General features: G+C 39.7%; 2 protein-coding genes across 20 annotated transcripts in view; both read right to left on the bottom strand.

The window, feature by feature from the left end:
• The window catches only part of LOC117662305 (histidine--tRNA ligase, cytoplasmic-like), a 114823-nt gene extending 102590 nt beyond the window's left edge, over nucleotides 1-12233 (bottom strand). For 2 of the 6 annotated variants that reach the window (XM_034411641.3, XM_034411644.3), the window contains exons 1-2: nucleotides 11908-12233; nucleotides 7060-7149 (exon numbers count right to left, since the gene is read on the bottom strand). In XM_034411641.3, the coding sequence (XP_034267532.1) occupies nucleotides 7060-7149; nucleotides 11908-11985 (168 nt within the window). In that variant the 5' untranslated portion in view covers nucleotides 11986-12233. The remainder of the gene's footprint in view (nucleotides 1-7059; nucleotides 7150-11907) is intronic. The other 4 variants (XM_034411643.3, XM_087891224.1, XM_034411642.3 and 1 more) reach the window with 2 other exon arrangements.
• A 13989-nt stretch (nucleotides 12234-26222) lies between these two features.
• Nucleotides 26223-27041, bottom strand: part of LOC117662300 (histidine--tRNA ligase, cytoplasmic-like) — a 48979-nt gene continuing 48160 nt past the window's right edge. For all 14 annotated transcript variants that reach the window (XM_034411636.2, XM_087891217.1, XM_034411629.2 and 11 more), the window contains exons 13-14: nucleotides 26615-26761; nucleotides 26223-26446 (exon numbers count right to left, since the gene is read on the bottom strand). In XM_034411636.2, the coding sequence (XP_034267527.1) occupies nucleotides 26381-26446; nucleotides 26615-26761 (213 nt within the window). In that variant the 3' untranslated portion in view covers nucleotides 26223-26380. The remainder of the gene's footprint in view (nucleotides 26447-26614; nucleotides 26762-27041) is intronic.

Raw genomic sequence — 27041 nt, 5'->3', positions numbered from 1 at the left:
AAAATTCAGAAAGGAACTAGGCAGGGATGCCCATTATCACCATTATTGTTCGTTCTATCCCTAAAGTACTCACTAGAATTATCCAAAAAGACAAACAAATAAAAGGTCTGGAAATAAAAAAGGAAATCTTCAAGGTGCAAGCATTTGCTGATGACCTTGTGTTCATTTTAGGAGACCCTTTACAATCAGGTGAGAGGTTAATGGAAGTATTGGGCGAATATGGGGAAGCTGCAGGTTTGAGGGTGAACAAGGAAAAAACCAAAATTTTAGTCAAGAATATGAGTAAAATGCAAGAAAAAGAATTGGCTGAGAAAATTAAAATACAGACAATAAAGAAAGTGAGATACTTAGGTATCTATTTGATGTCAAGTTGTACTACCCTAAAGGAGGACAATTACAATAAATTAGTGGATCAAATTAAGGTAGATTTGGATAGGTGGAAAAACCTGCAACTTTCCTTTATGGGGAGAATCACGAGTATATTTGGCAATTTAGTCAAAATGACTATATTGCCAAAGATACTCTTTCTATTTCAAACCATACCAATAAAATTCAAAAAGGATTTTTTTTTGAAATTTAAATAAAATAATAACTAAATATATTTGGCAAGGGAAAAAACCCAGAATTAAATTGAAATTATTGCAAGACTCGAAAGAAAGAGGTGAAATAAAGAGCCTTGGTGGTGCAGCAGACTAATGCACTGTTAAGTAACACCAGCTGTCTGCAATTACTGCAAGTTCAAATCTCACCAGGCTCAAGGTTGACTCAGCCTTCCATCCTTTCGAGGTAGGTAAAATGAGGACCTGGTTTGTGGGGGCAATAAACTGACTTTGTATAAAAAAGAACACTGCTTAGGGGGCCCCCGAAAGCCCTACTAAGCAGGTATATACAAAAAGTATGAAGACTATTGCGTAACGCATTGTAAGCCGCCCTGAGTCTCCAGAGAAGGGCGGCATATAAATCGAACCAATAATAATAATAATAATAATAATAATAATAATAATAATAATAATAATAATAATATGAATAATAATAATAATAATAATAATAATAATAATAATAATAATAAAAAACAATTTGGACTCCCTCACTGGGAAAAATACTATCAGGCAGCAGCACTGACGTGGATCAGGGTGTGGATTAATTTAAAAAACAGGAGGCTGCTAGCACTGGAAGGACATGACATGCAAACGGGGTGGCACGCGATCCTCTGGGACGGGAAACATAAAGCACACCAATACTTCCAGAAACACCTCATCAGAAGCGCTCTATTGGATGTTTGGATTAACCCTAACCCTAAGTAGAATTGTAGAATGTCACTCTGAAAAAATGCTTAAGAAGAAATTATACTCTTTTTGTGTATATGTTGTATAAATGTTTGTTGTGTATATGTTACGTATGTCTTTTTTAATATTTATATTCAATAAAAACTATTTTAAAAAAACAACAACTAAGCAACAAAATTATATAGAAATTCCCAATTGGCTGTTGACCCTGGAGATGTTTGTACATCCAAATTTCATGAAATTAGGAAGAGTGATCACGTATAAAAACATATTGAATGAAAAAGGAGAGCTGAGGTCTAGACAGGATTTACAAGAAGAAGGGATAGAACTAGAATGGTGGGCATATTTTCAGATTCAATCCCGATACATGAAAGATAAAAATGAATGGGGCACACAGACCGAACCGATAGAATTAGACGAAATCCTACAAGGGGCAGATGTGAAGATTATTAAGAAATTATATAAATATTTACTGGATTACGACATGATAGAAGAGCAAGTGAAAGAGACCATGCTCACCTGGAGTAAGAATTTTGGGTATGGCATAGATCTAGATAGCTGGCAAAAACTATGGGAGAGGAACAGAAAGCTTACCCTAGCCACTGCATATAAAGAAAATCAATACAAGATGTTTTACAGGTGGCATTTCCCACCCACAAGACTGGCCAAGATGTGCAAAAATTGCTCACTGAAATGTTGGAAATGTAAAACAACACTAGGCACTTTTTATCATATGTGGTGGGAGTGCCCGAAAGCCAAGGACTTTTGGCTCCAAATAAAACAGTGGCTAGAAGAGATGTTAAACCAGACAATAGATATGATGCCAGAACTCTTCCTTCTGGGTTCAGTAAGGGATAATTACAAAAAAGAAGAAATATATCTTACAGTACACATATTAACGGCAGCGAGGTTGATTTTCGCACAAAATTAGAAATGCAGAGAGAACCCGCAGGAGGTAGAAATAATCAACAAAATATTGACCTGTGCAGAAATTGACAGGTTAACAATGGAGCTCAAAGATAAAGTTGAATCAGTATATACATTTTATAAATGGCTAGAGAAAAGGAGGAATGTAGGGATAGAGAATTAGAAACAAAGAGTGAAGAAAAGGGGAGAAAAATAAAGAAAATAATATAAGAAATATTAGGTAGGAATAAATTGGATTTGAATAGATACGAAGGGAAAATGTATGTAACTGAAGTGTGATTGAATGTACAAAAAGTATATATGGAATATGCATGATGTTATATTGTAATATATACGAAAGAAAAGGTGTTAGAAAAGTATGTACCAGACAAGTCGCACCAAGTTTAATGTTTTTAAATTGTATATTTAATAAAATTAATTAAAAATTTTTTTTTTATAAGGTTATGTACTTTGTGTACTATTGGTATTTAACTCCAGACAAGTTGTCAAGAATGTATAACGGTCTTTCAAATCAATATTGAAAATGCAAATGTAAAAAAGGGACCATAGGTAAGTACATAAGTACAATAGGAGTGAACATGATTATACATCATGTAAATTATTCTGTAGTTCGGCAGGAAGGGTACTGGTGGTAGACGGCAGAGATGCCCAGCCGGAATGAGAAAGAAGGAAGGGAGCCTGCCACCAGCAAGACTGAGAGGCTCCTGGACGAATCCGGCAGTTTACAGCGGTATCGGGTATGAGCCCTTCACACTGTTAAGGGGGAGGCTCTACCAGAGACTGGGAGCCCCCAGCCCGATATACCAATGAGCGGTCTTCAGCGGGCTCGGGTGCGAGACCCTTCACGCTGGTAAGCTCAACCACAGAAATGGGAGCAATCTGGAAGAAAAAGTCTCATTTAATTCTGAGAACAACAGTCAGAAATGGGCAGCTCAGAACTCTGTGTCTTGTCCAAATCAGACCGAGTCTGAAAGCTGGGAAGCAGGAGGAAGAGGAGGAACTTAACAGCTAGCAGACTTGGTCCATGGACATCAGACGAGAGTTAACCCATTCCTGACCGCTGGCCCCATGATCAATGAGAAATTTACATTTTAGATTTAACTTATTGATATACTTGTCTTTATTATACAAATTCTTCTTTTTCATGTTCTTATACCAAGATTAAAATCTGCATTTATACTTTTCTACATAGTTCATTTTTCTGCTCTTACAACTAAGCAAAATAAAATTTGAGAATAGTGTTAATCCTTAGTGTTTTATGTTCTCTACCACTTATTCGGGGCAGGATGGAAGATTTACCATTCCTAATTTTCTGGTTTGGATAGATGCAATGAATTAGCATTGCCAACTAGGAAATAGACATGTAATTTGTACAGGTTGATATAAATGGTTAAATGTATGATAAATTGAGGAATTATCTGAATATTAAAGTAGTATAAAATGCAAAATAATCTAACAGCAGTTACACAAGATTCTGTTTTGTAATAAAATATCCTTAGTAGATATACTAGATTCTTCAATTATGAGAAAAAGAGAAAAATGAAGAAAAAGTTACACAAATGACAAGATTTAGTTAGTGAATACAATCATTCTATATATACAGGTAGTCCTCAATTTACAACTGTTCAATCCTACTACGGAAAATTCTTAAAGTGAATATAAGGAGAAATCCAGAGACTTTTCTTTTGGGTTTAATGGAAAAAGACCTGGAAAAATTTTTGGAACTTTGATGTTATATATGTTGATGGAAGCAAAACTACTGTACGCACAAAAATGGAAGGACATTTCAATCCTGACAATGGATGAATAGCTGCAAAAGTTGATGGAGTTAGCAGAGATGGCTAAGTTGACTGCTTTGATTGAAGAAAAAAATACAAATACTTTTATTTCTACTTGGAAACCGCTTCTGGACTTTGTGCTTGAGCTAGAAAAAAAACTTTGATTTTGTGTTTTACTGATTAGATAGATTTGTTGGTATAGAAATGCCTAGTTTAAATGGTTATGTAAAAGTAAAAATTTGAGGTTTGATGTTAATGCCTTATTTTACTGCACCAACGGGAGTCAATACCTTTTCTTTCTTTTCCCCTCTTCTTTTCCACATTTTTCTCTTCCCTATTTTTCCTATTTGCTTTTGTATTTTTTGCAATAAAAATTGTTAATAAAAAAAAGACTTTTAAACTGCAACAATTTCTTCACATACTCATTCAACTTATTTATTTATCAAATTTATATGGCCACCCAACTCACGGAAAGTGAAGTTTGGCGGTTGTACAACAATCCAGCAAAAACAGTAAATAAATTAGAAAATCATTAGTTAAAACCATTAAAATGAAGAGAGATGGATGGTTAAGAAATATGAAATATTGTATAAATAATTATAATTATTTAAAAGAATTAAATTTATAAAAGCAAAACTGAGATTTGATTGGTTAGTAGCAACAAGAAAGGAGAAACTATCTCTAAGTAGAAACTGTCCAATGTCTTCCTTTTGTTATGAAAAATCAAAGGAAAAAAGAGGAAGCACTCCTTAAAACCAACCTTTATTGCATTAAAACCTATGGGAGAATTACTATGGCTTTCTCAGCCAACGTATAGTCATTTTAAACAATTGCATGCAATCCAAGGCACCATAGTTGTTTACACAGGAAAACTCTTCACTATGGCACACATGGTAGATACAAAAAAAACCCCCAAAAAACACCACAACAGTACAGCCTTGGTGATGGTAAGAGGATGCCTAATGCTGATGTTCTGAATAATAAAGAAGATTCCACTTATGACAAATTAGAGAGTGTCATAATCTTATTTTATAGATTTTAGACAGTGTGCAATAGTTTTATATTACTCACCTGAGCCTGAAGTTCTCAGGTCATAACTTAAATAGGGAAGGCTAAACATTTAAAGAAAATGCATCTGGCATGACAGTCAAGCCTGATTTTTTAAGAACTGCAAAGCTTATAAACAGATGTATACATTCAGTTATGAAACACCAGCAAAATGTAGAAATTTGGTAATGAACTTTTTATATGCCTATAAATTTTACAAAATGTTGATGTCAACTTGCAAAGCTTTCAAGTTGCCATGAGCAGGAGGGAGGGAGAACTGATAGAGCTGATTGATTTCCCTAACTGAAGTGCATTCCAAACATTCTTCCTGATTGCAATCAGAAGGAGGGTGTTGGATTTCACAGTCAGCCAAAGTGGTTAATTGGAGAATGTGATTTATGACATGGCTAGAGAGGAGAGGAGAGACAGGGTCATAGGAGAACATAAATCTACGTGGGATTAGTTCTAACTGCATCTGAATATTGCCAAAATGGTGCTCCTAATAAATGACTGTATTTCTTTTGAAGTTCGGCTCGTGGCTCATGAATCTAGGGCATCTTTCGGAAACTTCACAGTTGAAATATATTCATTAGCAGCAATAGCAATAGCACTTAGACTTATATAGTGTTTCACTGTGCCTTTTACAGCCCTCTCTAAGCCGTTTACAGAGTCAGTATATTTCCCCCAACAAACTCGGTCCTCATTTTACCAACCTTGGAAGGATGACTGAGTCAACCTTGAACCTGGTGAGATTCGAACTGCCAAATTGCAGTCAGCTGGCAGTCAGCAGAAATATCATGCAGTATTGCATTCTAACCACTGCGCCTCTTTCATTAAAACCCTTTTTGTCAAAACTGTCAAAATCATTTTTACACTATGACTTAAGTGTAAGTGAATTAAAAGATTAGGGATTTTAATAAAATTTAGAGATTAAACTCTCATTTCAGTAAAATATACCTACTGATCATATAAACAATTACTGAATATTGCCAATCCATTGATAATTACCAACAGGTAGAGAACTTTTTAGCAATATTCGCATGTCTTTAGCATCACTTCCAGTATAGTGTGCAGTTACAGATCCGTAGTTTTGAAGTGCCTATAGAACTGTACATCTTAGCAAAATATTTTTGTTTTATTTTATAAAATTATATCATTTTATATCTCCCTTAATGATTGTGGTAAAAATGATTGTAAAAATGGGACTAGCCACATGATTTGCTTAATGACGGTGTCATGACGGCATTGCTTAGTGACCAAAATTCCAGTCCCAATTGTGGTCATAAGTCAAGGACTACCCTGTACAACTTCGCTAAGTATTTTGCTTACTGAACACTTCATTTAGCTTGCGAAGTACAATGAGATAGAAAACATGCTTCAAAAAAGTCTTTCCAGTGTTAGAGGTTAAAAGGAAGCTGGGCAAATACTGCACCCAGAAATTTGTATACAAAGGATAAATTTCTTCATAAAAAAAAATCTATTACAGTTGCAATAGATTCTAAAGCTGGGGCTTATGCAAATGAAAATCTAGTACATGTGTGGCACAGAGACCATAATGAAGAATCATCAAATTCTTCCTTGTTCCCAAAAAGTCTTTTTGGTAGAATAAAACTAAATACAGATAGTCCTTGACTTATGACCACAATTTCTGTTACTAAGCAAGACAGTTGTTAAGTGAGTTGTGCCCCATTTTATGACTTTTTTGCCACAGTCGTCAAATGAATCACTGCAGTTAAGTGAATTGTGCGGTTATTAAGAAAATCTGGCTTCCCCTATTACTTTGCTTGATGGAAGCCAGCTGGGAAAGTTACAAATGGTGATCATATGACTCTGAGACATACTGTCATAAATATATGTTAGTTGCCAAGTGTCCAAATTTTGAGCATGAGACCATGGGGATGCTGCAATGGTCATAATAGTGAAAACGGTTATAAGTTACTTTTTTCAGTGCTGTTGTAACTTTGAACAGGATTAAACAAATGGTTATAAATCAAGGACTACCTCTAATGTAAAGAGTTTACCTTAGGTGTCTTCAAAACAAATTTATGCTTGCCTTCTTCAGGATACATTGCTGACTTCATCTCTAGCAGCTTTGACACTTGCTTTGTGATCTGAAATATATTATTTTTAATCACTATAAATTACATATATACTAATTGCTACAATGCACAGCCTTTTTCTTTTTTGCTGCATATTGGGATAAGCCTCTGACCCAAGTATCCTTTTTCTATATTGTCTTACTGCACATTTAACTTTTTTTTTTCATGGCTCAACACAGCCACCACGTCTTCCCTCTTTAAACTTCTAAAAAGTTACTTAAATATGTAATTGTGATTAAAAATTGTGATTTTTAATTTTTGGGCCAAATTTATATATATTTTAATTGTTTTTTAATATCTGTATTTCATGTTCTTAATTCTGGCTGTACACCGCCCTGAGTCCTCAGGGAGAAGGGCGGTATATAAATTGGAAATAAAATAAAATAAAATAAAATAAAATAAAATAAAATAAAATAAAATAAAATAAAATAAAATAAATAAAATAAAATAAAATAAAATAAAATAAAATAAAATAAAATAAAATAAATAAAATAAAAATAAATAAAAGTGCTAAAGAAATCCAGAAATTTCCTAGAAAGCTAGTATAATAGGAAACACTTACCGTATTTTTCAGACTAAATGATGCACTTTTTTGTCACTCAAAGGGGGTGAAAATGTCTGTCCGACTTATAGACCGAATACTGTCAAAGCCCCGCCCAACCGCTGGCCGTTTTTTTTTTGCCTCCGCATGCCCCATTTTTGGGCCTTTTTTCAGCCTGTTTTTGAGGGCTTTTTTCAGCCTGTTTTGAAGCTTTTTTCAGCCCATTTTTGAGGCTTTTTTCAGCCTGTTTTCAAGGCTTTTTTTGACCAATTTATTTGGAAAAAATGGGCTGAAAAAAGCCTCGAAAACGGGCTGAAAAAAGCCTTGAAAATGGGCCAAAAAAGGCCCGAAAATGGGGCATGTGGAGGCAAAAAACTTTTTTTTCTTTATTTCCTCTTCTACATTTAGGTGCGTCTTATAGTCTGAAAAATATGGTATTGTTAACTAGAGTTGACTTAGAAATACCCAATATTACACCAAGAAAAACAAACATATACTATATGGATGATATTCTCTCCAGTTAAGACTATTTACTGGTGCTGTTTCTTTCTTTCTTTCCCAACAACATATAAGCATACAACTTCTTACAGTATAACATTTCATTTACATTTTTGAAAACCTGTTTATTTATTCTGCTTTTCAGATATACTAACCTAGCTTTGTAAGGATCAATTTTTCACCATATCCTTGAGGTATGCAAGATTAAAGTCACTGAAGAACTACATACATTTAATTATTACAAGAGCTTGTTCCATAGCTTTCTTTGTGATTTCCCCCTTGCTCATATTCGGCAAAGCACAACTAAAAGGGAAGAAATATAGCTAGTCCTCAACTTACAACAGTTCGCTTAGTGACTGTTCTAAGTTACAACGACACTGAAAAAAGTGATTTATGACTTATGACTTATTTATTTTTCACACTTATGAACAATACAGCATCTCCATGGTCACATGGTTTACATTCAGATGCTTGACAACTGACTCACATATATGACGGTTGCAGCATCCTGGAGTCATGGGATCCCCTTTTGTGACCTTCTGACAAGCAAAGTCAATGGGGAAACCAGATTCATTTAACCACCATGTTATTAATTTAACAACTGCAGTTATTTACTTAACAAATGTGGCAAGAAAAGTTATAAAATGGGGCAGAACTCACTTAACAAATTTTTCAGTTAGCAACATAAATTTTGGGTTCAATTGTGCTTGTAAATTGAGGACTACCTATATTTAATCAGCAAAGAATGGTAAATAGAGATGAGGAAACAGTTTCAATTGGACAGCGTAATGGCAGACTTCCAGGGCCAGTGCTTATTATTACAAAGATCTCTTTAGTCAACCTCAGGTCCTCCCGAGTACACAAAAACATCCATGTAATTTTCTTGGCAACCAGGGTTGGAATTTTGTTGCCTTCAGGGTTGGAATTGCTTATTAACTAAATAGAGCTGGATATTTGAACTTTTTTGTTAAAACCGAAATGAACTTGAAAAGAGAAAAGCGAATTTAAGGATTTGCCACCTTTAAAAGCCAGACAAAGAGATCAAACGGATTGCTACATAAATGTTTTAAAATGGTGATTGAAGCTGTGACTAAGTGAAAGTGTTGATTGTGGAAACTTGTTCTTTTCTGAAAAGAACCTATTTGACTTGTTACATATTGTGGATTACCTTGAAAAGAACTATGACTTTTTGAACTTTGGAGATTCCTATTCTGTCGTTTGATGGCTTTACAAAGAAAGAAGAAATACAATGTTTAATAAACTTTTAACTAACTAGTGCAGCAATAAAAGGCTTGACGCAGGACCAGAAGTCGAGAAGCTGATGTTTTACTGGAAACAGACTTTATAATGGAATCAAAAAGGATATGCAGAGTTTTAAGCGTGGAAGTATTGACTTTGAATTGAAATGCATATGGACAGATAAGGAAAAGAAAAAGCAAAATAGATAAATTGAATAGCAATGTTTGAATGTTTAATTGTTTAAATGGTTTAAAATTTAAATGAACTTTAAATAAAAACAAGAAGTGTTTATGGTAAACAAAGATAGAAATATTATAAAAATAGAAACGGGAAGCCAAGGTGACTAAAAGTGATATGTTTATAAAAGCATAACTTATTGTAACATGCTTAGTTTTAATTTGATAACAAAGTGGTGGATGATAATTATGATTGTTAATGATTTTAGATGATGTATTAAGGTACACAGATGGAAGTTATAATTGTGATTGCATTTAATATATGTTGGGAATGATTAATATTTAGAAATAAATGGGGATACACCCTGGAAGAGTACAGTTGGAAACAGTGGATTAATAGATAACATTTGGAAAAAGAAAATTTTAGTAAGTTAGTAGAATAGAAGTTGGAGTTAATGGAGGAGAATATGCTGAGAAATCAGCCAAATAATGAAATGCTGTTAATCAGCCAAATAATAGGTGGAGTTAAGGAGGAGAATGCTGTTAATCAGCCAAATAATAGGTGGAGTTAAGGAGAAGAATGCTGTTAATCAGCCAAAACAAAACATGCTGGAAATCAGCCAAAACAATGGAAAATGCTAGTAATCAGCCAAATAAAAGGGGGAGTTAAGGAGGATAATATCTCCAGATCTCCGCACTTTCCGTAAGGCCCTGAAGACGTTTTTATTTCAGCAAGCCGGCCTGGCCTGAATAGGCTTTATGGGTTAGTTTTTTAATTGTATAGCTAGGGGTTTTAAATTGGGGAGGCCATTTAATTTATTTTTAATTATCTTAACTTTTATATTGTATGTTATTTTAATTCTCGGCTGTTCACCGCCCTGAGCCCTTCGGGGAGAAGGGTGATAGATAGATATATATGTATATATATATATAAATAAATAAATAAATAATATGCTGAAAACTCAGCCAAAATATGCTATGCTGGAAATCAGCCAAATAATAGGTGGAGTAATGGAGGAGAATGAGGAGAATATATTGAAGAATAATGATTAATAAGGGGTGAAAAAGAAAATGTTGGGTAATAATTAAAATGAAATGGTAAATTTTGAGATCTTTGTGTAAAAGTTTAAGAACATGTTAGGAGAAAAATAGAAAGAAATTTTGATTAATAAATTGAAATAAAAATGGAGTTGTATAGACTTGGAAATTAAGATTTGTGGTGATAAAATTGTAAGGTAAATATATAGATTAATAGAATATATTGTCTTTGTGTTTAATGTTGATGCTAAAAGGAGCAAGGGATAAAACATTTAGATAAAGCGATGTTGAATTTTGACTTTTAATTGAATTTATAATTGAATATAAAAAGGAGCTTTGCCTTAGTAGATTAGGATGTATGATGAGATAACAGAAAAATTTATTAAGATGTTGGAATTTATGTTAAAATTGTTTGTTTTTCATTTGTTAAATTAGTGTACCCATTTGTGACCGGACCAAGACTTTGTTCTTGAAAAAATTTTCTTTTTTATGTTTATGTTGGAAAAATAAAAAATTCTTTACAAAAAAGAAAAAAAAAAAAACCCTCCAACTCCTGATGGCAAGCTGTTCCATTGGTTAATTGTCCTCACTATTAGGAAGTTTATCCTTAGTTCCAGATTGCTTTTCTCCTTGATTAGTTTCCATCCATTATTTCTTGTCCTGCCTACAGGTGCTTTGGTAAAAAAGTTGACCTCCTCCTCTTTGTGACAGCCTCTCAAATACTGGAATACTGGTATCATGTCACCCCTAGTCCTTCTTTTCTCTAGACTAGCCAAACCCAAATCCTGCAACCGTTCTGCATTTGCTTTAGTCTCCAAGACCTTTAATCATCTTAGTTGCTCTTCTTTGCACTTTTTCTCGAAGTCTCAATATCTTTTTTGTAATGTGGTGACCAAAACTGGATGATGTATTCCAGGTGTGGCCTTACCACTTACAAAGCGGTACTAATACTTCACGTGACTCATCTACCTTCTCACGTGGTCCGTAGTTTTACAAATTATTTGCCGCTGCATTGTGCGCTTTCAATATACTGTATCAAGAACCGATGCAGACATTCCCAAACAGCATGGTTCTTGCCCAGTAGAAATTATGAAAGCTGTCTCACCAGCCCAATCTACGCCTTAGAAGGGGTGATCTGTGACACCGTATGTTATGGACATAGAGCAAGTACAGGTCAGTTGGAGTGCTTCTTTCCTCCACTTTATGAAAATTATGGACCTCCGAAATCTGGAATACGGAAAAAGATTGTCCATGCAGTAGTCGCGTTCATCCTCTTACCTCTTCCGGGCTAGCCTTCTCCTGCTTAAGGCGCCGCACCGTATCTGCCTGCTTCCTCAGCGCCTCTTCCTCAGCCATGATGATGACACTCCTCGCCGACGGTAAAAATTTAAAAAAGGGAGAAAGGAGATAGCCGCCGCCGCCGCCGCCAACTCACTTCCTCACCCGCAGAATGAATTTACTCTTGCTCTCCTACGCATGCGTACTGCTTTGTGTTGAGGCAGCTAAATCTGCCCATACTGCCCAACTCAGTATGCAGCGGGCGAGATTGGACGAGTAGGAGCTGGATGATGCAACAGAAACTAGCGAAGAGAGGAAGTGACGTTGCTGCACTTTCCGTTTCCGTTTTCTTTCTCCAGGTAGAAGCCCTCGTTTTAGGAGTTGCGGTCCTGTTAATCTCTGTTGAGAAATAAGCTCCTTTGACGCCAAGAAGCCATACGTTAATCTTAAAACACATTTATAGAAGAAAAGTGCAGGAACTGTATTTGCACATTTTCATAGGTCATTTAACTACAATATAGGTACATAACACTACCATCATATAGTTTATTGGCTTTACATTGTGTTGTGTGATCTCATGCAGTTGCCATTATTTCAGGCAAACAAGGCTTATTGTAATCTATGAATCTAGGTAATGGCCAATTCTACAGAAGGGCCGTTTGGTGAGCAGTTACTTGTCTGGTGTCAGAACTTAATATGAAGCCACCATAAACTAGGGATAAGGAGGATTGCACAAAGGCAGAGGTGGACGGCAGCAACCCCCAAAGTATCCCATCTTTGAGATTTCCCTACCAAAATGTAGCAGTTTTCTCTGTATTTTTAAGAAACTATTTAGCATCGATTTAAAATACTCATTTTTTTAACCTCAGAACAAAAATTGCAAAATAATTTGGTCTTCCTTAAACTTATTATATCTGCTCTACTACATTATTAAGAGGAAATAGTCTAGACTATACATATGTAATTAGGGTTCACACTATATAAGATGCAGGTTTTAAAAAAATTATTTTAATACAATTCTAAATATCTTTGGTCTCGTGAAGATGATACAGATGAAGTTCATATCCGGTGCTCCGTATCTACAAAATACCTTTTTTTTTTGGTTTCTCCTTTAGGGTAACCACAGTTTTTCAAGGTTAATTTCACTTACTTTGGGAAATAAGTGATTGAGAAACCTACAGAATTTTAAGCCAAACAAAGAAAACATAATTAGTACATTGAACTCCTTTGTAGTGTCAAATGTGTATGCTCCTTTGAGGCATTATAAGAATATTGTGGAATATGTATGTAATGATAACTATGAAGGAGAAGACTTAACAGCTGGGTTCAGCTAGCAAGATGTTCCTGGAGAGTGATAAACATTACACTTATCAATTAGAAGCTTGTAGTAATACTTGTTTTCCACTATTGTCTTCTCAACAAGACTTGTTGCCAGGGAATGCCTTTAATTTAAGAGCTTTGGTAGTGCAGTGGTTAGAATACAGTACTACAGGCTAACCCACTGCTCACTCCAAGAGTTCAATTCTAAGCGGTTCAAGGTTGACTCAGCTTTCCATCCTTCTAAGGTTGGTAAAATGAGGACCCAGATTATTGGGGGCAATATATTGACTCTATAAACTACTTAGAAAGGACTGTAAAGCACCATGAAGTAGTATATAAGTAAGTGCTACTGCTATTAATCTTGGAGTATATATCTTTTGTTATTTACCAAAATTAACTATGCAAGAAACAGCTAAAAGTCAGAACAAAAGCTCTCCTATAACTGTATCAAAAAAGAAATGCTGTGGCTATTCCTACTGCTACTTTGCCAACCTTTTCTGAAAGAGGTCTTAACTCTTAACACAAAATGAGCTGAGCAAACCTAAGGCCAATTCATAGAAGAAAATATTTGTAGATCAAGGTTGAACTGTGTCACTAATGCTCTGAGCTTGGTTGTTTTTTTTGTTTGTTTTTTTTAAATTTGATTTATATGCCGCCCTTCTCCGAAGACTCAGGGCGGCTTACAATGTGCTCAGCAATAGCCTTCATCCTTTTGTATATTTATACAAAGTCAGCTTATTGCCCCCACAAACTGGGTCCTCATTTCACCTACCTTAGAAAGGATGGAAGGCTGAGTCAACCTTGAGCCTTGGCGAGATTCGAACCCTGCAGTAATTGCAGGCAGCTGGTCTTAAGCAGCTTAATAACAGGGTGCCTTAAACCCTTGTACTACCAAGGCTCTTTCTTGCAGACATTTCTTGCAGACATTTCTTGCAGACATTTCTGTCGAAGCGTGAATCAGCTTCGTTTCCCCCCCTGGGGAAACTGTAATTAATTAGAGGTGACTGGACCTTGTTTTCCATGGAGTATACTCTCAAAGAAAGAAAACCCGAAGTATATATTCTAAGAAACATTTTATTATAAAAGTACAAAACTAGATAACTACATCGTTACCAGCAGTTATCTCAGAGATGGACAAAGGAAAAAAAAGGAAGTTAGAAAAGAAAGAATGTAGACATGCGCAGTAGTCCAATGTCTCACAAGACCAGCCTTATCTCTATTACTACAGATTAGGTTCTCGGCCAGTCTACTGTAAATCTTAGAATGGGAGCTCAGCTGGCAAACACACAGAACGCAATGACAATTTCATTACCAAACTGGCACTGATAATGTTATCTAATTTGATAATGAACCAGCTGCAAGAAAACAACCAAGCTCAGAGAGCACCAAGAACCCAAGTGTTAGAGCCAATTGCATGCAGCTGAGCATTTACTTCTGCCCTCTTACTGAAACAACTTGCTTTCTGTTCTTCAGGCAGGTGATTCTAACTATATGAGTAAGCATAACCTAGAAAGTTGGGAGAATAAAAGACAGACTATATTTTCCCTGCCTTATTTAAAAGTCAATCCTACCAAACTGAATTGCCATATGTGAAGCAACTGCATGGCCCTCTTCAAATTGGTGCACAGTAAAATTTGAAAATGGTAAAAAACTAGAAGTGAAGCCGACTCAAGAAAGGATCTTATAAGAGATTCCTCATATGTCCATTAATGTCATCCCAAAGACCGGACTCTGTAAGTACCTTATAAATACTGTTTTCCCCAAAATAAGACATCCCCTAATAATAAGTCCAATCGGGCTTTAGAGCGCATGGCGATAAGGCCAAGCGCTTATTTCAGGGTTCAAAAAAATATAAGACAGGGTCTTATTTTCAGGGAAACACGGGACCTAAGCAATCTATGATTACTAAAGACCCTGTGATGACATTTAGTGGTACTATCTGGTTTTCATGAGAATCTGAACTAAGGCATAATGTTCAATGTAAACAAAGAGAGAGAGCATTTATTAGTACTCAGAAAATGTGCCTCTTGACCAGCTAAGGTCTTTAGAATATAAGCCTTTACATTATTAAGATAATGAACAACAGAATGAATTCAATTTAATTTCCCATCATACCAAGGAACATTTAGAAAATCCTAGATGGATACTAATCACATATTTGACCACACCTATATCCTCTGCTCAGCAACAAACCTTTTTTTTAGATCTGACATTTTTACCTGCAGAAATCCTTAGTGGTAGATTAGCCAAAATTCCTTTCTCCAAAATAATATGTCCCTATAATTCAATTTTGATAGAAGCCATTCATTTTCTGGTATTGATCATCTTAATTGTCAATCTTTTATTTGTCCTTTGTTTGAACATATGTTAGGTTAATCAACTAAGTTTTATCTTGCTTTCTCTTATCAGACAATAAGCTTAATATTATATGCAATATAGCTTGATTTTGTGTCACAGGTATTAAGGCATGAAAATAAATTTCAGCAGAATTAGATCTGAGGTAATAATATGCTGAAAGTCCTCTGATCCTGGTCAGAGGACTTTCGGCATATGTCCTCATTCAAAACACATTGACAATGTCTCCTCAAATGGCGACAAAATGTTTGCAACCAAATTGCCAAGCTCGGAGCTCAAACCAACAGCCTAACTACCAATCCAAGCTACTAATATTCAAACACATTTCAGTCTTAAATTTTAGAATGAAAACAATGAAGAACTAAGTGGACATAAGGAGAAAAGGAGCAGTTTTCTGCTGGTTGTAAAAAAAACAAGTGACAAGATTATACAAGCTTTTGCAAAGGCATATATAAATCATGATCTCCAGTTGACTGTGGCCTCCAACAGCTTTAGCAATATGATCCAAGATGAGGTATAATTTGAAGCATCTGGATGGCCATAATTCCCAGTGCTGTGAAGAACAATTAGCCAAATCTTGGCACAGGCAGTTTTGGATGGGACAGTGATATAAAATCACTAAGATATTCCTCATATAAGTGAAGCCAGAATGTTTTATTTCTTATTGTGTTTGTAGAAAAATTAGATTAAATAAAAATGAAGAAAGAAAACACTACGTAAAGTCTACTTTAGGGTCTACACTATATTTTCCCTGTTTCCTATGCTATTTGTGTTTTGAGTCTCAGGCCCAGGGTCCGCGGCTGATGTTGTGTAATGCCAGGTCGGTGGTTAATAAAGCCCCCCTCATTTGTGATCTTATTTTCGAGGGGGGTGCGGACCTGGCAGGTATTACGGAGACCTGGTTGGGCCAGGAGGGGGGGGTCCCCCTCGTTGAGATGTGCCCGCCAGGTTTCCATGCATTTCATCAGCCAAGGGCCCAGGGAAGGGGTGGGGGAGTGGCGGTGATTATTAGGGAGAGTCTTTGTCCGAGGGAGACCACTGTTCCTCAGATAGCCGGATGTGAGTCCCTTTGTGTGAAGTGGGGCCGTGGGGTGCAGATGGGTTTGCTGACTACGTACCTGGCTCCCTGCCACGTGGCAGCGACCCTGCCCGAGCTACTCGACGTCATTGCCGGGGTGGCGGTTGATACCCCCAGACTTATCGTCATGGGGGATTTCAACCTTCCATCCGCGGGTGAGGCGTCAGAGGTGGCTCGGGAGTTCATGGCTTCCATGACGGCCATGGACCTGACCCAGTTAGTTCAAGGCCCAACTCACATAGGGGGACACACTCTGGACCTGATTTTTGTCTCTGGTCAGTGGTTGAATGATCTTGGTAGAGGGGACCTAGATATTAAACCCTTGTCATGGACAGATCATTCGCTCCTCCAACTAGACTTTCCTACCGCCTTCCCCCGCCGCAGGGAGACGGAGCCAACCAGATGGTTCCGTCCCAGGCGCCTGATGGACCCCGAAAGGTTCCTGACGGAGCTTGGGCCGTTCCCTGAGACTCTAACACACGACTCGACTGAAGAGCTGGTGGCCGCCTGGGAAAGGGCAGCCGCCGGAGCTTTGGACCGCGTTGTGCCTTTGCGGCCTCTGACCCGATGCCGATCTCAACTGGCTCCTTGGTTCTCTGAGGAGCTGAGAGAGATGAAGCGTCGGAAAAGATGCCTAGAGAGCATTTGGAGGACTAGTCAATCCGATTCCGACCAGACACAGGTGAGGTCTTATATCAAGACCTACCTAGTGGTGATAAAAGCGGCAAAGTCTAACCACTTTTCCGCTCTTATCGCATCTGCAGAGAACCGCCCAGCCGCCTTGTTTAGGGTGACCCACTCCCTTCTCCGGGGGGGAGTACGGGAAGATCCCTTGCAGGGTTGTGCTGAGGATTTTGTGCAATTCCTGCATGATAAAGTCGCTCGGATTCGGGATGGCTTGGACTCCGACTGGATGAGTCCACGGGAGGAGACGAGGGCAGGTCTTGAGAATGTTATCTGGGAGGAGTTTGATCCTGTGACTCCCGAGGATGTGGACAGGGTTCTGGGTAAGATTAGTGCCACCACGTGTTTATTGGACCCGTGTCCCTCCTGGTTGGTGCTGGCCTCCCGGGAGGTTACACGAGGCTGGCTCCAGGGGATTATAAGTGCTTCTTTGAGTGAGGGTGCCTTTCCTGCCACCTTGAAAGAGGCGGTAGTGAGGCCCCTCCTCAAGAAGCCTTCCCTGGACCCGGCTGAATTAGCCAACTATCGTCCAGTCTCCAACCTTAGTTTTGTGGCGAAGGTTGTTGAGAGCGTGGTGGCACGACAACTTCCCCGGCACCTGGATGAAGCTATCTATCTGGACCCGTACCAGTCGGGCTTCAGGCAGGGATACAGCACAGAAACGGCATTGGTCGCGTTGGTGGATGATCTCTGGAGGGCTCGGGACAGGGGTTGCTCCTCTGTCCTAGTCCTATTAGACCTCTCAGCGGCTTTTGATACCATCGACCATGGTATCATGCTGCAGCGGTTGAGGGGGTTAGGAATAGGGGGCACCGTTCTGCGGTGGTTCTCCTCCTTCCTCTCCGACCGCTCGCAGTTTGTATTGGCAGGGGGACAGAGGTCGACCTCGAGGCATCTCGCATGGGGAGTGCCGCAAGGGTCGGTCCTCTCACCTCTCCTGTTCAACATTTATGTGAAGCCGCTGGGTGAGATCATCCGTGGTTTTGGGGTGAAGTGTCATCTGTACGCTGACGATACTCAGCTGTAAATCTCCACCCCAGACCACCCCAACGATGCCCTTGATGTGATGTCCCGCTGCCTGGAGGCCGTGCGGGCCTGGATGGGGAGGAACAGGCTCAGACTCAACCCCTCCAAGACCGAGTGGCTGTGGCTTCCGGCGCCCCAATATAGTCAGCAGGTGCCATCGCTGACTATTGAGGGTGAATCTTTGCCCCCCACAGAGAGGGCTCGCAATCTGGGTGTCCTCCTGGACGCACGGCTGTCTTTAGAAGAGCACATGACGGCCGTGGCCAGGGGGGCCTTTTATCAGGTCCGCCTGATTCGCCAGTTGCAGCCCTTTCTGGATCGGGACGCCTTGCGCATGGTCACTCACGCCCTTGTCACCTCCCGGTTGGACTATTGTAATGCTCTCTACATGGGGCTCCTCTTGAAGAGCACTCGGAGGCTCCAACTGGTCCAGAATATGGCCGCGCGGGTGGTTATGGGTGCAACCCGTTGCGCCCACGTGACACCCCTCCTGCGCGAGCTGCACTGGCTCCCAGTGGTCTTCTGGGTGCGATTCAAGGTGTTGGTTACCACCTTTAAAGCGCTCCATGGCATAGGACCCGGGTACCTTCGAGACCGACTTCTGCCACCAATAGCCTCCCACCGACCAGTCCGCTCCCACAGAGAGGGTCTCCTCAGGGTGCCATCGGCCAAGTTATGTCGGCTGGCGACACCCAGGGGGAGGGCCTTCTCTGTGGGAGCCCCAGCCCTGTGGAATGAACTGCCCCCGGAAATACGTAAGATCTCCGACCTCCGGGTGTTTCGCTGCGCTCTGAAGACCCTGTTGTTCCGCCAGGCCGGGCTATTAACATAACGTTTTAAATTGGGGTATTTTAAATTTCTGGGATTTTAAATTGGAGCCTAATTATTTAATGATTTTAAATTTTAAATTGTTGTTTTGTTTCTGTGTTTTTAAATAGGCTGTACACCGCCCTGAGTCCTTCGGGAGAAGGGCGGTATAGAAATAAAATTATTATTATTATTATTATTATTTAGTTATGGGATTGGTGGGGCTCTAAAGGGGTTAGGAAATGCCTTGGTCCTGGCTCCTTCAAATAACCGTTCCTGCAGTGGCAATTCACCAAATTGGGCGAACAGATCTGGGTTCGAGGTTCTCTGCTAAGTTTCTCTTTGATTGTAGTTGCTATATGATACTGTGAAAAGATACAGTTGCTTTAAAGAGGTGCAAACATGCACTATATTCATGCATTCCAAAGCACCAATCGGAAGTGTTTGTAGCTTACTCTGATGTTTCCTTTACTTGTACAATGAAGAGCAAATTTCCACTCTCTTAATTGATTTTTTAAATTTCATACAACAGCCAGGGCTTTGACAGTATCACTAAGGAGACATGAAAACACCCCAATTGCATTCCAAAATCATTTGGGACCATCTGGCACAGACCATTTAACTGATGCAATGTGCATAAGATAATTACACAATTGATCCATTTAAGATTAAGTATGGCAAGTGCATAAAACAGAACAAAAGACCTACAGTATTTATTACTGCATGTCTACATCCAGATATTAATTAGGGAAAGCTATATGATTTGAGCAGAAGTCATTACCATACTCTGAGGGAGATGGGTGATTTAGAAATAGGAAATACAAATAAGTAAAATCTAAGCATTCAATAAGCATGTCCTGGTAATATTTTTTTTCAACTGTGTTTCCATGATTCATATTGCCTTCATCTCAGCCCCAACCTAGGATTTAATAGAAACTTTATGCAGAACAAATTTTGGAATTTTTCACTTTCATTAAATAAATAGCAAGTTTGCAAACATGATTTACAACCAAACACAGCATTCCATTCTTCCCTTTTTCTGTTGGCTATTTTGAGTTAAGAGAAGCTGCTTGACATTTTAAACTGCAGAGCAATATGTAACTGGATATATAGACCCCCAATAATGTTGCTTGATTGGTGTGCGTATGGCGGAGGAAGGTACCTCTACTGTATATCTCTGCTCTTACCTATTTGTTAGAGTTAAGGAAGGACTCTGTTAATAGTGACTGTTACTCTGTGAGCAGGCTGCCAGTTGCCGTTTCTTAGGTTGGTAAAACTGCTGATCATCATATTGACACTCTTACTATAGCCATATGCAATAGGGTAGGCAATTATGTATCTATCTTTTTCATTTTGGTACATAACCCTTGACTACCTGAACCATTTTGTGAACTTCAGGCCACTTTCCAACAAGCTTTTTACAACATAACCGCTGCCCAAATCCAACTCATACTTGCCAGCTCTTTATTACTACTTCAACATTCAGTCTTGGTCTTAGTTATTAACCTTTTATTTGTTAGATTTATAACCCACATATTTGTACAATCCAAGGCGCATAGTACACAATATATTTACATCCTGTTTTTCCCAAACTTCCATTCTGTGAGATGAGGTGGTCTAAAAGAAAGTAACTGTCCCAAAGTCAGCCAACTAGTTTCCATGCCTAAGGTAACACTGGAATTCATGGTCTCCCATCTAACGGTTCATTAAAATGGCTCTGTACTTACTTTACTTGCATTTTTTCAGTTTTCCTTCCACCCCAATATCTTCAACCCCTCACTTCTTTCTCCTATGGGAATATGCACTATATGAAGCTAAACTATGCTGTTTCCCAGTGTGACTACATGTCAGGCCTTCAAGCCACACCAGCTCAAAAACAGGCATGGCAGGGATTCTTTGAATGCTCTTTGTTAAGAGTAACAGAATAATAGAATCTTGAAAGCTTGTTTCAGATTCTCTCTGTCCCATCTTATACTAAACAAAATCATGTTGAGTTTCCTTCTCTTAGGCCTGTGTAATTTTTTTCTACCACTCCTCCAATAGTTTCTTACTCCTGCCAACACTCCATCACCACCAATGTTTCTCTCATACCTTCCCCAAATTCAGTACTAAATTCCTTTATGACAAGTTAACAATCCACAGGAGACCACAATTGAATATAAGCTGTTACAGATGTCAGCTTTGGAAGCCATATTAGCACTAGAAGCTTCCAAGCTGCCAACTCCATGCACCTGGGAAAATAGGAGGGGGGGTTTAGGAGAGTGAATATAGTTAGAAATAATAGCATTCTTCCCTTCGGTCAAGATCATGGTGCTTATGCATCTAGAGAAGTGGTTGCAGGGATGGCTCAACTTGGGATGGATGATGATTGGACCATGTGACAGACTGATGAGTGAAGGGGCTGGATTTGATGTTTTGATTTACTGAAGGAAAACCCGGAACCTTCAGATTCGGGTTTTCCCAGATGTGCCAGTATACCTACTCAAATAAAATGGAACTTTGAGAAATGCCTGCCTCGGAGTTTTTACTTGGAGTTGGGGACTTTCTAGCATGCTAACATTAACCCGAATCTCTAAAATGAATAATGGCACCCCGAAAGGGGGCTGTCCGGGGTGCTGAGCCCTAGCATCAACCTGAACCTTGGGTGGTGTGAAGACTCAGCAAAGATGGAAGAGAAAGAGATCACGGAAGGAGCCATGGGGACTGATACCGGAGGACTTATCGAGACCCGGTATTCTCCTTCCGAAGTGGTGCGAGCCATTGAAGCGGCAGAGACAACATGAAGGCTGGGCGTGCGGCCCAAGGAGTCAGATTCCTGGAAAAGCTGCCAGTCTGACCTGACTTCAGAAAGAGGACAGGAGAGATTGCCTGAATCTTGCGCTGCGTCCAGCCCAAAGATGTCGCCCCACGAGCCAGAATGGAGTGATGCGACAGCTTTGGAATCAGGGGATTCCCGAGACTGGAACCTGTTGCCTCTGTCTTGAAGCCAATCATTAACTGGGCTCCCTGAGAGGTTTGAACGGATGGAAATGGGAAGTTATGCCCCCCTACACAACCTTCTCAAGTGAAATGGAGTTTAACACAACCCACTTTCACTTTTCCTGATCCAGGACCTGGCGGAGGAATTAGCGGCCAGCAGGCACCTTTCTACCCAGCCAGGGATGACAGGAGTGGCTCCGCATAGCTGGGCAAAGCAGCATTTGGGAGACAGCAAATGCAGCTAACAAACCCCCCTGCTGCCTCCCCTCACCAGCCTGCTTGCATTACCCCCTGCAGAATGCATCCCCCCAGGCTGGGGATTCTATCCTGACCAGGGGTGGGTCCAGTGCCATTGGTCGCCAGCACCTTCTGCTCCAATTTTCCAGGGATCCCGATGGGCCCAGTTTGCCCCAGCGATCCCAGAACATCAGTGGAGGATAATCCAGCAGCCGGCTGGAGCACCCCCCCCTCCTGCAGCCGCAATCCAGCAGCCAGCTGGAGCTCTGCTGCAGATTCCAGCTCAGCCTGCGGCACCCATCCCACCGCCCGCTGGGTCGCACCAGCAGCTCCCAGCCCTGCCGCCCGTCGCCAGGCTCAATCCACTTGCAAGACCACCTCCATCCCATTTTAGGGCCATCTTCGATGGTAAGCCTTACAAACTGGCTTACTTCCTCAGCTGAATCTGGGCCCATAGAGATCAGTATGGGGAACAATATGAAACTGATCGCGACTTAGTATCAACAATTTCAGAGGGGATGAATGAAGGAGATGCTTCGGATTGGATAGCCCAGCTGCACAACGAGGGAGCGGCTGAACTAAATGATGCTGAAGGGTTTGTTGAGCTACTCCAGGCCCAATTCGATGACCCTGACTGATTCAATGAGAACAAAGCCACAATAAAAGACATGAAGCAAGGTAATCGACCCATAAAATACTTTGTATGGAACTTTATACAGGTCACACGGAGCCTTGTCCATTGGCCGGACCGCATATTCCTACACTATTTTAAAGAAGCCATTGACCAAGGAAAGCGTGTGGCATCCGAGGGGTGCCAGAGCGACTGCAGGACTGGTATACCATGTCCATAGCTCTGAATAGAGAAATTTACCCCCTCCGCAAAACCCCAGCAGGGAAATCGCCTTGGAGAACTCTGGCTAGATGTCCACTTTCAAAGCCTGCTGAAATCCCTCCCACACAGCTGCCCAAGCGCACAAACCAGACTCCATTCCAACCTCCCTGAAGACAAGCTGACTGCAGAGTTAAAAACTGCGCTATCAGACTATGCCTAGTTCAAAGGAAACCAACCGGACTTAATGTTGCAGGAGGGACTGGCTTGGAAAGGGAGTAAGATTTATGTGCCCCGCTCCATGAGACTGCTAGTGCTGAAACATAGCCACGACTCCCAACTAAGGAGCCACTTTGAGTTATAAAAAACCCTCCATTTAGTTAGGAGGCAGTTCTGATAGCCAAAGATGAAAACCGACATAGAAGACTATGTTAGAAGCTGGGCTACCTGTGCTCCATGAAATCCCGACCTGGGAAACCCCCTGGTCTTCTCCAGCAAGTCGCAGAACGTACGCAAGCATGGGAAGAGATTGCAATGGACTTTATAGTCGAATTGCCAGAAAGCAGAGGAAACACAGTGATTTGGACTCTCATTGATTTGTTCTCCAAGCAAGCACACTTCACTGTCTGTAATGGGCTACCCTCTGCCAAAAAGCTGGTGAAACATTTCGTGAAGCACATCTACAGACTACATGGGGTCCCTCGAAGAATAGTATCAGATCAAGGGGTCCAATTTACTGCTAAGTTCAGGAAGGAGTTCCTAAGGTCCATTGGGTCGTCACAGAAGCTTAGCTCAGCATTCCATCCTTCGACTAACAGATCCGCTGAAAAAGTAAACACCATGATGGAACAATACATTAAATGTTATGTAAATTATCAACAAGAAAACTGGGCAGTTATTACCATTCGCAGAAGTGGCTTACAATAATGCAGTACACAGTAGTACAGGATCAACTCCTTTTCAAATAACTACTATATGGATTTTGTGCCTATGCCGGAATTGCCTAGGGAACCAGGGGTGAAATGCTCCCGGTTCGGACCGGATCACCTGATCCGGTAGCAATGGCGGCGGGGGGTTCGGAGAACCGGTAGCAAAAATCCCTGTGCCCCCCCCACCATGCCCAGCTGAGCCGCACGATCATCAGAGGCTTTTTTTTTTTACTTTTAAAAGCATTTTTTCTACAACCTCTTCTGATGAAAAATGCTTTTAAAAGTAAAAAGCCTCTGATGATCGCGTGGCTCATTTGGGATCATCAGAGGCTTTTCAAAGCATTTTTTTCTGCAACCTCTTGGCTGAAGAGGTGGTAAAAAAAATGCTTTGAAAAGTTTCTGACGATCCCAGCTGAATTCCCTGATCGGCAGATAGGCATTTTTTAAAGAGCCTCTCTGACGATCCAAGCTGAGTTCCTGATCAGCAGAGAGGCTTTTCAAGGCATTAGAAAAAATGCTTTGAAATTTTTTTTTTAAAAAAAGTTGGCCATGCCCACCCAGTCATATTACTCCCCCAGGCCACGCCCACAGAACCGGTAGTAACAGATTTTATATTTCACCCCTGTAGGGAACTACCCACTTCCATGTCCCTAACAGAATGGATGACCTCCTTGAAAAAGGGTTGGGAGGATACTAAGAAGGCCCTAGGAGAAGCAGCTGAGAAATATAAAACCCAGGCAGACAAACACAGGTCTCTCCAGCCACCTTTTCGAATAGGACATAAGGTGTATTTGTCAACCAAGTACCTAAGATTGAGGCTACCTAGCAAGAAATTTGGACTGAAATTCATTGGTCCCTTCCCTATAGTGAAGGTGATTAACCCTGTAACAGCCCAGCTTAACCTCCCTCGAATCCTGGGAAAAATCCATCCCGTATTTCACAGCAACTTTTTAAAACCAGCAGTGGGCTCTACCTTGAGACCCTTACCAGCTGCTCCCCCCCTCCTTTGATAGTACAAGGTGAAACCCATTATGAAGTCAAGAAAATTCTTGACTCTAGGTTGCAACGAGGTCAGTTACAATATTTAGTACACTAGAAAGGGTACCCTTTGTCAGAATAAGTTAGAAATAATAGCATTCTTCCCTTCGGTCAAGGTCATGGTGCTTATGCATCTAGAGAAGTGGTTGCAGGGATGGCTCAACTTGGGACAGATGATGATTGGACCATGTGACAGACTGATGTGTGAAGGGGCTGGATTTGGTGTTTTGATTTACTGAGGGAAAACCCGGAACCCTCAAATTCGGGTTTTCCCAGATGTGCCAGTATACCTACTCAAATAAAATGGAACTTTGAGAAATGTCTGGCTGAGAGTTTTTACTTGGGAGTTGGGGACTTTCTGGAATGCTGACAACAGATATACTTGTTTGTTGTGAAGTCAAGTGACAACAGGGAATATGATCAGATCAGCACTTATTGATCAGTTGAGCCTGATGAAGTAATGACCCCTCTCCTATCATCCCAGGGCACTCTCTTCCAGGTCCATTCTGTTTGTGGAGCTGGAAAATTAGGCCAAAGAATTATACCCTGCGTCTTGCAGATCAGCTCTAGGAAATGGTGAGTAAAAGCATGAGAATTCAGTTATTTCAAAAGAAGTACTTTTTGAAGAATGAAACTCTCCTATTTTATCATCGCATCTGTTGAGACACTTGATTTTGACAGATGGCTTAAGCAGCATGGCTAAGAGCTCTTTAAAAACTCTGCATGTTTGCAAAGCCATCGATCAACAGGCTACTACAGATTATGAGTTTTGCCAGATAGCTAAACCAATGAGTCAAAAACATTTATCAATCATTCAGAAATCTATCAGCACTGCTTTTTTACAACTGTGTAGTTAGCCGCAGATTTGGGAACTGACATACAAATCAGATTAGCAATGTAAGTGGAGAACATAATTAATGACAATAACAGCAAAGCTAATTCTTTTTGAAAGGCCAGGATACTTAAGCCTATGTACACAGCTATAGTGGATAAGAAAAGTACAATGAGACAAATCCAGTTCTCTAAATCTTGGTTTGTGTGACTAAAATGTGAAATATCATTTTATTACAAAAAAAGAAAAGAAATATTGAACAACTCCAGGTGCTTCACAAGCCTGCAGTATTCCATAAGAGCAGTATGTAAGCATGTAAGTAAGCCTTAGGAGCAGTATAAAATGTCAATTACATGAAATTAAGTATTGTATTTTTCCAATCTTCTCTTGATCTCCTCTATAAAATTCTCTCGAGGGACATTAACCTAAAAAGCAGATAATAGAGACTTGATTAGTGCAACTAATCAAAATAAAATATCTTTACTGAGGAAATTTGAATTGCAAACATGATCTCAGTGGTGTTCAAACAGCTCTAGGGAAGATTATTTCACAGCAACAGTTTCAAATTGACTCCATTAAATAACAACACCAACCTCTTTCCTAGTCACAACATCCCGAAGTTTCACTACTCCATCATTCAGCTCTTGTTCTCCAATGATGATTGCCAGTGGGATTCCTGTTTCTTCACAATATTGCAGTTGTTCAAGTAGTCTGGGATTTTTTTTATATAACATCTCTGCCTGAAAAATGTTAAGAAATGGAAAGATAAATACTGATAACATCAGTTAAGATATAGTACAAAATGATAGACTCAGAAAATTATTTAAGACATTTAGTAAAATACTAAGATATTTTTCATAAAACTGAAGGTTACATAGAGCAATAGCAATAGCAATAGCACTTATATACTGCTCTAGTGCTTTACAGCACTCTTGGAGCAGCTTACAATGTAAGCATATTGTTCCCAACAATCTGGATCCTCATTTTACCAACCTTGGAAGGACAGACCGCTGATTCAAT

Source organism: Pantherophis guttatus, chromosome 3 (genome assembly GCF_059756535.1).
Source record: "Pantherophis guttatus breed Tessera chromosome 3, ASM5975653v1, whole genome shotgun sequence".
Lineage (NCBI taxonomy): Eukaryota > Metazoa > Chordata > Lepidosauria > Squamata > Colubridae > Pantherophis > Pantherophis guttatus.
The sequence above is the reverse complement of the archived record's forward strand: the minus strand, read 5'-3'. Positions and strand labels throughout refer to the sequence as shown.